We start from the raw sequence: 12,313 nt of genomic DNA, 5'->3' as shown, positions 1-12,313 counted from the left end.
TTTATACCATAGGTGAAGCATTTAATTACTTAATGCCAAACCTCCAAAAACAAATGATGAATTGTTGTTTGCTTAAATAGCTATTATTCCGAACTTTTGTTAATAATCTGACACTTTCACCTCTCCTGAACGTTCCTGATTACAATTATGTCTCTAACACATTTGTTGTAAGCTAATACCACATGGTTAGGATGGCACTGCAGAAACTGTAATAAATAAATAACTAGTAAATAGGGTCAATGGAATTGTGCAGCAAAAATACCACCAAATTATGCAATTGTTGACTAAATTACATATTTTGCTCTCATATGAATTGATTCATTTGTCATTTTTACCCATGCTACCACTATGTTAGCAAATATTTCACCTCCATAGTACCACTTGAACGCCCAAATACAACAATACAACAATACAACAATAACCAAATAAAAGGTGGCCAGTCGACTTTTGGAAAGGCTTTCCAGGCAACATATGTTCCTGCTTTTTAAATACTTTTTGATCTATTTAAGATAGAAGCATTTTTGTTCGCATCTGCAAATTATGCAGCAAATGATGGATTATGTCGCAAATCCATAATTATGTGGAAAAGGCTGTAGTGGTAACATTGCTTCATTCCAGTGGTCCTGCTATTAAGTTATTTGGTTATCATATTACTGGCACGTGTTCCTTGATTAATTTACTCGGAGCTATATAATACGTCACAGGCAAAGCTACAACATATGACCTTACCAAGCTGTTTAATACTACATACATCCTGAATGCCTAACTGAGTATAGCGAAAGTGACACAAGACAGTGATTACGTTTTGAACTGAATTTGGTTGAAATACGTCTTTGAGGAATACAAAAGTCGAGTTTTGGAATGTGTACTGCAATTTATTAAGCTACTGGTAACTGAGCCTAATGTTGGGTTCTGAACCATGTCCTAAATATCCAAGCAACTGTATATTATCTTGGGTGCCTAATAGGGATGCCCTCGGTCAAGATTTGTAACTACACTTGCTGTTGAGACAATTTATAAGTTAGAAAGGAAAAGTGGATACTGTGGCCATGAGTATTAGAAAACATACAGTAAAAACTATTTTAAGATGATGCCACTCTGCAGTATGTTATCTAGAAGGCTATGCAGTTCTGGAGCTACTCTAAAGTAGGCATCAAAGGAAAAAAGTCCAATCATTAACTACTATAATGGCACCTTCGTGGATAAGGATGGAGGAAGTTATCAATCAGTCCCTTGGGTATAGATGTCTATAGAGATAGATGAGCTATTCCTCTTGAACTCAGAGAACCACATCAAAACATTAAGGGGCAAAACGCTAGGGGCCTGATTCACAAAGGTAATGCAGGCTTTGGAGTAAGTTTACAATTTTTCACAAAAAAAGGGGCATATTTAAGAATCCCTAGTGCCATTCTAAGCCACATAAGCACAGTTTTTTACGCCAATGTGGCGTTAGAAGGCCAAAACTGCTGTACCATATTTACAAACTGGTGCCTGCGCCAGGCATAATGTATGCAAAAGGTGTGTTTCCCCATTATGGGGGCCCCAAATTTTTTTTGCTGCACTTTAAAATGCCTGCTCGGAGTAGGAGTTAAAAGGGGGCATGTGATTGAATACAATGGGCCCCAATGTACTCTGCAGGAGCAGCGCTAAAATGTTGGCGCTAATCCTGCAGAGTACATCTATAGCATAAAAAAAAATACGGTAATGCCCAATCCCTGCGCCACATTTTAATTACACGCACAAATGGTGGGGGTATGGGGCGCTAAAGGGTGCAAGAAAAGTGGCGCTGCACTGGATGCAGCACCATTTTTCTTAAATCTTCCCCAAAGAGTGTAAGCTCCTGTTTAAAAAAACACAGTAGTTGGTCCAGCACTACACATGGCCAACCACTGGTACTGCAACATCCTCCCATAGAAAATCCTGGAGTCATGGACTTAAAATAAAACCCCTTAGGAAAAATATTAAATTACATTAAATATGCAAAATAGTTAAAAATCTAACGAAATAACTATAAACTAACGTTAAAATATATATTAAAATTGTACATATGTACTATTAGATTATAAACTATTTTAATAACCTATTTTAAATAAAAAATTAATGGAACAATAATTTGCATTTCAAATTAATTAACTACTTTTACATATCTATTTTGATTATTAGAGCACATTAAAATTATTGTTTTATTTAGGTGGGAATTTCTTTTTTAATTTACACTTCAGAAAAATAATTTATTTATTATATTTCTATTAATTAAAGTTTAAATGAAAGTTTATTTAATAGTGCTGATTCATTTTGTATTTTGCTCTACATTTAAAAGTAAGTATGTAAAATAATTTACATTCGTATTTATCTTAAAAATATTTTTAAAATTTATTTTCGAGTTAAATATATTTTTTTTTCAATTCTCCATATACTTTACTTCATGTTGTAAAGTATTGGGGAAAATAAAAAAGTTTATTTAACTCTAAAATCATTTTGTGATAGAAATTAAGGCCCGGTTTACAAACAGTTTTATCTGCCTCAAGCATGCCTAAGAATTTCACCAGCCTGCAGCTGAGTTGTGTGTCCTCCCCGTTAAAGCCAGCTATGATAGTGGGTCTGCACACATGCAGTGCCCTCTGAAACCAGATTTGCCAAAGAATAGCTCTGCGATCGTCCATCATACCTTTGCAAATACATATCTGGTGGACCAGCGTCTCTTGGGCTAATCCACAAAGCTGACATAGCCCTGTCATGTTTCTTTGTTTCCATGGAGGGTTGTGTGTATATGTTGGCAAACATCCCATTCAGTACTTTATGAAGGCTGCTTTGACTCGTGGTTTGATAGCTGTTACCAAATAAAGCTGTGGGGCAAGTTTGGTGTATGATGATAGAATAAGCCAAGCATGTTTTCTCCTAGCAAATGCCTCATTATCGACTAGCAATGTGTAAACCTTAATACTTTTGTTAATTAGCAGCTTGGCTTGGTGATACAAACTAAAGTGTTCCCTTTGGTCAGTTAGACCTAGTGATTCCAAGAAGGACTGTAGATAGAGCCTGGCTGAAAAGTTGGGCTGCCCATTCATTTCTGCTCAGAAGAGGGAGACGAGTGTGGCAAGACTTGCCGCTTTGAGCTTACAGCACAGCTTAATGTATGCTCCATTTCTCGCTAATGCCTAACTCATTAGGCCAAACTCAAGGAGCAGCTGTGAGGGTGACGTATAACTCGGTAAACAGAACATAGATTTTAAAAGTCTGGCGACTATTTTTTCCAGGGAAAACCTGTCTGTTCCCCTGTTTAACCTGGTTCACTTTTAACAGATGTAGATAAGTTGAGCTACCTGTGGTATTTTTAAACATTTGAATGCAGGCGTGAGGGAAAGGGATTTCTGCCTTAGTACTTTCACTTGGGGCTTGAAAGGCCTAGGAGAATCACCAAGTATTTGGATTCCTGCACCACATCTATTCTACTGTCGTCCAGGTACCCCTGGTGTGAGTGCCTCGGAGTTGTCCTGAATTAAATTGATTTAGATTTTTTCAGGTTTATTATCAGGGCATTCTCAGTGGAATACACAGCTGTGAAGTTCAAAAGTCTATGTAGCCCAATTCTAGTACGACAGAAGAATCACACCGTGTACATCAGGCACGGCAGGGCGGTTTCCCTAGTTTCAGGGGGTGAGTTGACTTGCTCTAAGCAGGTTGGTAAATAGCCAAGAAAAGATTAAAAAGAAAAGGAGCTAGCACACACCCCTCCCATAAACCCTGAGAACTTGGTATTTCTCTAGAGAGTGGCGTTGATTCTCACCCAAGTGTTTGTATGGAGAAGAATTTTCGCTCTTAGCAGATAGTTCGGGATGTTCCACTTTGCGAGTTTGGTCCTTAATTTGCCTCTGTCTACACAGTCAAAGGCAGCCTTATAATCTATAAATGATAGGTTACGAGGTAATTTGACCTACCTGCTTTGATCAAACTGTAGTGATACTGCCAGAAGGTTGGCTGTTGTGCCTACCCCTTTGGAAAAGCCTGTTAGATTGAACGGATTAGATCCTTGTCCTATGTCCAAGTTTCTAGTTCTTCCAGGAACCAACCTGCAAAGAACTTTGATTCAACGTCCAGACATGCTATGAGCCGATAATTCGCTGGATCACTGGCTGAGCCCCCTGTAAAAATTGGGGAGATTATTGAGCCTCTCCATGTGTGCGGGATAGAATTGGAGGAGGTTATGCTGTTGTAAAGTACTGACAAATGGGTTGCCCAAAAGAATTGATCTTCTTTGAAAAGTGTTACAGGAATTCCATTGGAGCCTGGAACCCTCTCCCTCCAGCTTTTAGTTATTTGCTGCTCACCTGCTTCTCACTGAATAAGTAGACTGCTTAGGTTTTGTGCCTCCGTTTGGGTGGCCGTAGATGTTGGCCTGCTATATCTTACTCCTGAGTTAATTTGTGATTTGAAGGGCTGGGAAAGATACTGATACCAAGTTCCTTCAGAAATATTTGTTATAACTTTGAGCTGTGCTGTACTATTCAGGCTGTTCACCTGCTTCCAAAATCCTGCATGCTTGTCTATCTTGAGTGCATACAAGAGCATAGTCGCTAAGCTTGATGCCGCGTCCCTTTGACGCTCCCACAAGTGATTCCTTTAGGCAAATCTAGATTTGGACACAAGCGTGTTTGAGTCTGCATCTCTGGGATTATATTGACATAGATGTAAGGCTCTGTTTAGATGTATTTTTATTGTGACAGTTTCCTGACTTGGTGGCGGCTCCTTAATGCAGTTATTGTGTCTGGATGGCCCTAGTTTATGCTGGCAGGAGGCCATAAACTCTTCAGCAAACTGATCCTAGGTTCTTTCTACAGAAGTTGCAAAATCAAATATTTATTCCACTTTTGTTTGACCTCTTCTGATAGACCAAGAATGGTATCTAATGACCATTTAAGCTTTTTACCATTATTTGTGTATGTTATGTGCTGCAATAAGACTGTTGGTTCGTGGTGGTCCATAGTGGTGGTAAGAAACAGTTCTTGTGGTAATTGATCACTTTCACTTCTTGCCGCAATCTGGAACTTTGAAAGTTGATGAAACAAAGAGGATGAAAGTATTGTAAAATCGATTAACGTGCAAACCTTTTGATTATGAAAAGTAAAGGAGGACGGCTGATCTGTTGAAGTGGCAGTTGCTTACTCGTAATTTCATAAATTCCAAATCATTTATTAACGATCTCCCCACTTTGCCAGTCTTGAAGACACCACTTGGAGTTTGGTCGGGGACCGGCCCAAAAAAATCCTGAGCCACAATAGCTTCCTCTGAGCATTCCATGCCCAGTAGGTTCATATTAAAATTTCCTAAGAGGAGTAGCTCAAGGCGGGAGGGACTATCCTGCAACTCTGCTCTTTCCCTGACCAGATATGCTCTGGCCGCCAATTTGTAATTCTTTTTGAGGAGGATATAGATATTCATGAGTGCTAGATTGAGGTTTAGGCAGCCATGGTTCAGAGAGAGTAGGACAATTTGTAGGTTTTTGCAGTTATTTGGACACATAAGGTGGCTCCCTCAAATGGCAGAATGGATGTAGATAACTAAACCTCCGCTTGGGTGACTTTAACGGGCTCTTTTTATGGCTGGCACATAGTAATTCACGTATCCTGGGATCACCTGTGCAATTTTGGCCCAAGTCTTTTTCAGCATGGTTGTTTGAAAGTAGATTAAGTAATTCAATGTCTCTTTGTCACCTAACTTGCTGAGTAGGCCATTGATGTTCCAGGAGCATATTGAGTTTCTCTTTTGACTCTGGGTCACCAAAAGCCTGTCTGCTTATTCATAATTGCCTTGCTGTTAAGTTCAGGGTGCCAGGAAGCCAGCTCTAACCTTGACGATGAGCAAGGATACTGAAAGGTTGCAGCGATAATGAAGCACCTCATGAGCGGGAGGCGATGGCGACTTACTTTGTGCCTCCTTAGAATACCACTGGAGACTTTTTTTGGAGACGTGAATCCCTGGTTGCCTGTTTTCACGAGCAGAAAATGTGGGTATGCTGGTTCCATGGCAGGACTAACCTGAATGCCCCAATTCTTAAAATGCCCTGCAGCCATCAAAATCAGGTTGGTGACTTCGCTGTAGGTCCAAGTTACAGTGGTAGTTTCATTTCTTTGGGTTTAGGAAGGTAGCAAAAAATTCCAGCAAAACCATGTCGGCTGTAGTTAGGTTCAGGGTGTCAGGTATTTGGCTCAACAAATGAAGAATGTTGCCCAGGTTAAGCAGATTAAATGATTCCCTTGACTTGTATTCAGGGTCCATTAAAATTGCGCTGGTGCTAGCGCAACCATAGGAGAATGCTGACAGATGCAATGGAGGGGGTTTCCAGAGCTTGGGAATTTGTGTCGTCGGTAGCTGCTTGAGGGTGATTGGAAACTTGAGACATGTTGACGGCTCTTGGAAGAAGCAACTCCTGAGCCGCCTTGACTGTGCGTGTTTTTCTTGCGTAGTCAGTGACCACAAAAGTGATGTTCTCCCACTGGCTTTGGATGGACTGAGAGAGAGCTCCCACTGTTGTTGGGAAATTTTGTTTGTCGGAGGGCCTGAGCTTAGCTGGATGGTGGGCCTTGCGATGTCCGATCAGCCTCTTTGGAGAGCTGTAGTTGCCTGTTTTAGAGGGCACTGTAAAGTGACATCCCTGGGCGGCGTAAGGTTGCTGCTTGAGTGGACCCTAGAAGGACTTGAGGAGATGTTGCTCAGCCCCTCTGGACCCCCCTCCTGCTCCACTGCATTGAATCTGGATTGCGATTTGGGCTGATCTGTTTGGCTGTTAAAGAAGGAGTAGATGGTTTTCCTCTCTGTGGCCTTCACCCTGTATTTTTGCCCTTTCTGCCGGTTTTTCTTCAAAAGGCTTTGCCGGTAGATGGGCCTGGGCTGCAACTGGGATACTTCATAGACCCAGAGAATTGTCATTGGAGTCAACAGTTGTGTGTGAGTGCTGACTGTCCTGGGTCACAGCAGAAACCACTGAATTAATTTTATCATTTACAAGGCCATTATAAATCTCTTGAAAGGGACAACAAAACAACATATGAAAAAGAATTCCACTTTTTTGTTAATGCAACAAGGTGCACATGAGACTGTGGTGCTAGAAAAGCAATTATTGGACAGGGAAAGAATAATGGTACATTCAGGGACTACTAGGACGGTGTCACAAATAATTGCTTGACATTCACCCACCATATGTTATTATAGGCTGTACATTTAGCTAGAGGGGAAACACTTTAGGAAAACATCCTACCCATGATGATTCTCAAAGGTAGTGATGATGGCATGATACATACAATATACAACAGAGACTTAGGGGGTCATTCTGACCCTGGCGGTAACTACCGCCATGGCGGAGGTCGGCGGTAGCACCGCCAACAGGCTGGCGGTGCACCGCTGGGCATTCTGACCGCGGCGGTTCAGCCGCGGCCAGAAACGGAAAGTCGGCGGTGTACCCCCGACTTCCCGCTGCCCTTGAGAATCCTCCATGGCGGCGGAGCGCGCTCCGCCGCCATGGGGATTCTGACACCCCCTACCGCCATCCGGTTCCTGGCGGGTCTCCCGCCATGAACAGGATGGCGGTAGGGGGTGCCGCAGGGCCCCTGGGGGCCCCTGCAGTGCCCATGCCAATGGCATGGGCACTGCAGGGGCCCCCGTAAGAGGGCCCCACGAAGAATTTCAGTGTCTGCTTTGCTCCATTCTGAGCCGGCGTCCTCGTGGGAAGGGTGTTTCCCGCTGGGCTGGCGGGCGGACTTTTGGCGGTCGCCCGCCAGCCCAGTGGGAAAGCCAGAATGACCGCTGCGGTCTTTTGACCGCGGAGCGGTCTTTCGGCGGGAACCGCTTGGCGGGCGGCGACCACCGTCCGCCGCAGTCAGAATCACCCCCTTAGATCCATTGACATACCCTTCTGACCTTATGCCCTAGTAATACAAATGTAGCAGTAATATTAAAATCGATGTTGACACAATTGGGATTTTCTATGTTCTCTGTGCAAACTTGGATGAGGGATACTATTTTTAGAGGGCAAATAATATTCCCCATTTCAATGACTTACCTCCTCATTTTGGTAGGCAGTTACTGCGATAAACTGAGTTTCAGGAAATGAGCAATTCATGACCATCTTGTGAAGTTCTCCGACACGAACAATGTGAATTTGTGGCTCATACTTATGGAGTGAATTGAGCATTATCTGGACAAAAGAAAGGTAATGAATGTTGTTAGAAAAAAAACAGGCAAAATACTCTAATAATCTGGCAGTAAAATATTAGCAGTTTTAACTCAGTATTGTATAAAGTTTTACCTGAGGTAACAGAATGCTTTATATGCAAAATAACAAGCAATGGATAAGCCAATAGATCTTCCCTTAGTAAGCCTGCACTACATTTATGTGCAAACAAAAGCAATAAAAATTGAGGCTCAGATTTTCAAATACTTTGTGTTGTGTTTGTGTTACCTTTTTAATGCAAACACGACACAAAGTGTTGTGTTGGTATTTACAATCCAATGCAAATTGTAATTGTCATCGCCTCATTTTTCCCTCACATTTGCATGTGAGTATATTCTACAACACACTTACGAAGAGGAAAATGCCTTACAGAATAGGTTTTGTACAAAAAGGGACCCTTTTCTGCACACAAACTTTAGCCTATATAACATTACAAAAGGGCCCAGCCCAGAAAAAGGAGATTCCACAGGATTGGCAAGGGAAAGAAAAAATATTTTTTGTGTAAAAAAAAACCCTCACCCACCAGGGTTACCCTTTGGTGGACATGCTTCATCATTGGGTTTCCTCCAATGCAGAACAGGGCGTGCTACGACCAACAGAATACGAGGGAGCACTGATATAGTTTCATCAGTGTGAACTTTGGGAAGGATAGGAGTGGTGGGGTCTTAGGTGAGTTAAAAATACCTGCCTCTAGGTACTATTACTAATTTATTATATGTCACAGGTGCGGTATGATTAAAAAAGAGGCGTTGGAGGTGGGGTGTGCTATGTACCTTACCTCCTGGTCGGTCCACATCAGTGGTTCCCAAACTTTTAACTTCTGTGGACCCCCTCTTTATCATTACTGGAACCCGAGGACACCCACTGACCAATTATTGGAGTCTGGGGACCCCCCCATTGAGTCATTACTAAAAGCTGGAGACCTAATCTGTTAATATTTTTTAATTTTCTGAGCAGTCGCGGACCCCCTGAGGAGGCTTTGTGGACCCCCAGGGGTCTCCGGACCACAGGTTGGGAACCACTGGTCTACATGTTTCGGAGTCTACCCCTATACTCATCTTCAGGAGCAAAATGGACTCCCTAATATCACTCCTTGATTATCACTAGTAAGAGAAATAACACTGAATGCTCTGTGATATAGTGTGGTATGAATAAACTAAAATGAAATAATATAATTCCTAATGGTACCGATGTCCTTCTGAGATACCTGTGGAAATGAAAGAGCAGCAGTTATATTTATCACTAGACTGTGTGGCTGCTTGGGCCTGGTTGGTTGTCCAGACCCTGTGTGTTCTCCATTGTCATGCTCCGTGTCAACACTCTCCCCTACACTTGGTCGGGTGAAGGATATATCTGAGGTAGTAGGGGGCCTTGTGTAAATGGGGGTGGGTACATGGGATACATGGCCCATTCCCTCACTGTTCTAAAACAAGCTCACCTGTTACTTCTGTTGTTCCATCTACCTGGATACTGTGCTCTTATATTAGGGTTTGAATTACTGGAGCCTGAATCAGATGAGTCGGAGTCCGTGTTGTACCCTGGGTTTCCTCCTGGGGGAACATAGGCCCTCATTCCAACATTGACGGGCGGCGGAGGCCGCCCGTCAATGTTGCGCGTCAGGAATACCGCTCTGCGGTCCAGAGACCGCGGAGGGTATTCCAAGTTTTCCCCTGGGCTGGCGGGCGGCCGCCGAAAGGCCGCCCGCCAGCCCAAGGGAAAACGACCTTCCCACCATGAAGCCGGCTCGTAATCGAGCCGGCGGAGTGGGAAGGTGCGACGGGTGCTACTGCACCCGTCGCGTATTTCACTGTCTGCTATGCAGACAGTGAAATACATTTTGGGGCCCTCTTATGGGGGCCCCTGCAGTGCCCATGCCGTTGGCATGGGCACTGCAGGGGCCCCCAGGGGCCCCGCGACACCCCCTCCCGCCATCCGGTTCCCGGCGGGAGAACCGCCAGGAACTGGATGGCGGGAGGGGGAGTCGGAATCCCCAAGCCGGCGCAGCAAGCTGAGCCGGCTTGGAGGATTCCTTGGGGGCAGCGGGAAACCGGCGGGAGACCGCCGGTTTCCCTTCTCTGACCGCGGCTAAGCCGCCGCGGTCAGAATGCCCCGCGGGGCACCGCCGGCCTGTGGCGGTGCCACCGCGTCCCGCGGCCCTGGCGGAAGTAATCCGCCAGGGTCGTAATGACCACCATAGTCTTCTCTAATATAGGGGTATACCTTTTCATGTGAAAATTTGCCTACATCTTTTTTGAGTTTCTGATGCTTAGTCTGTTTTAAATACACCTCATATTCAATAATGGATTGATTCAATTCTTCTAAGCGCTTTTTGAGAACCCCTGTAGACAGGTATGCTTTGAGGCAGACCTCTAGAGTAAGGATCTTTCCCTTTAGTTCCTCCGAAAGTCGGGTTGCTGTTTTTATGATTAAAATCCACCAATCCCGGGTACAATGCCATGATATAAGTGAACAATCTTTTTTAAACATCTTATCATGCCGGAAAATGGTTTCATTTCTTACTATTAGGCCCTGTGAGGCTGCATTTGCTCTCAGGTACTCTGTCATCATGATCCCATGGATCATGGTTTTTACTCGCTTCCTTTTGAGGGTTTTGAGTTTGTCCCAATCTTTACTGTCTCCCACATTCTCTGATGTAGATGTCTCCCCAAATGGGGATGCTGAAGCCAAAATCCTTTTTACTTTCTCAGCCGAGAAAATAAGCCCTGTTATTTCTGCCATAATTACTAATGGTCCTTCACGTGATAGTGTAGAGGGGGCTTATACATAACAAAAAAGGAGGAGGTTTTGGAGAGGCTACAACTACCGGGAGAACATGGTGGGCGGCATCATAGCGGCTCGCTAGATCGCTTATCTGGACCTCCCGATTGGCGTTCCTAGCAGAGACGCACTAAGGCATTTGTGACAGCCTCCGACACCATTCATTGCCGCGAATGTGCGGGATGTGCAGGCAGCTTGCGGCGCAATCAGAGAGCCTCAGGAGCAGTGTCTGCAGTCCCAGCGGGGTCGCGGGGTCGCGGGCTGGTGTTGTGCTGCACTGGATCTCCGGAGGAGTCGGAGTGTGGCAGCACGTGTTTCCCTCTGGGGGAGAGCCGTCAGAGTCAGCACAGGCACCGGGAGAGCTACAGAGGAGAGTGGAAGGCCGGTGAAGGGGGTGAAAGCCGGAAAAAGAATTGTGGAGACGACAGGGGATGATGAAAGTGCTGTAAGGTGGCAACTGGGAGGGGAGGCAGCCACAACCTCAAGAAAGGTGCCAAGCGGTCGTCAGAAGAAGATAGGAGGCCTACCTGGTCTGCATTTGGAGGATAATATAGTTCCAAGTGAGGGAGAGAGCCAAGTAGAACAAAAAGGGCTGTCTGAGGGCAAAGGCAGACAAAAACTTACCATCTATAGACCCAGAGTTACTTCATCCTTGAGGACATATTTTAAGGCCTTGCCAACAGTATTGAATTGTAGTGCCACCACTTCAATGGAACAGAACCTGGAGGATAGGTCATTTGCAGCTTAAAACCTGGAAAGTGGTGAAGGGACAAAAGGTAAGGAAGTGTAGGGCAGTTTACCCCTACCTCTACTCAGACCAATTCTGGATGAAAGCTCCTCTATAAGACTTGACTCTGGGGTATCAGATCTGCTGCCCCTGACAGCCACAGAGTGTGGAGAATATGGGCCAGGCGCCCCCTACTGTAAGCACCTCACTGGATACTGTTTGTCACACTTTCAGACAATATTAAAAAAGGGTTTGCAGTTTTCCGAAGTGAACCATGGAGAGATAAGGGAGGCTTGTATGACCTAGGAAAATAAATTTGATCTCTTGGTGATCAGAACTCAGGTTCTTGAGGAGTCAGTCGGCGCTACGAAAGAGGAACTCAAAAAGAATAAAGAGGAAATTCAATTGTTAAAAGGGAGTGAGCACAATTTACATCAGAAATTAGAGCAGCTGGAAAATAATTCCAGAAGGAACAATCTGAGAATTTTTTAATGTCCCAGAGGGAGTGGAGGGAGGGGACATTAAAATGTATATAGCCTCTTATTAAGAACGAACTATCGTTGGAGGAGAGAAAGAGAAAA

At 44.2% G+C, this 12,313-nt stretch overlaps 1 protein-coding gene across 1 annotated transcript in view; it reads right to left on the bottom strand.

Moving 5' to 3' along the window:
• TBX19 (T-box transcription factor 19) overlaps window positions 1–12,313 on the bottom strand; it is a 217,059-nt gene that overhangs the window by 109,672 nt on the left and 95,074 nt on the right. The window contains exon 3 of the mRNA XM_069203128.1: window positions 8,057–8,191. Within this exon, the coding sequence (XP_069059229.1) occupies window positions 8,057–8,191 (135 nt within the window). The remainder of the gene's footprint in view (window positions 1–8,056; window positions 8,192–12,313) is intronic.

This window comes from Pleurodeles waltl, chromosome 8 (genome assembly GCF_031143425.1).
Source record: "Pleurodeles waltl isolate 20211129_DDA chromosome 8, aPleWal1.hap1.20221129, whole genome shotgun sequence".
NCBI lineage: Eukaryota > Metazoa > Chordata > Amphibia > Caudata > Salamandridae > Pleurodeles > Pleurodeles waltl.
Note: the sequence above shows the minus strand (reverse complement) of the source record. Positions and strands in the feature narration are given on the sequence as shown.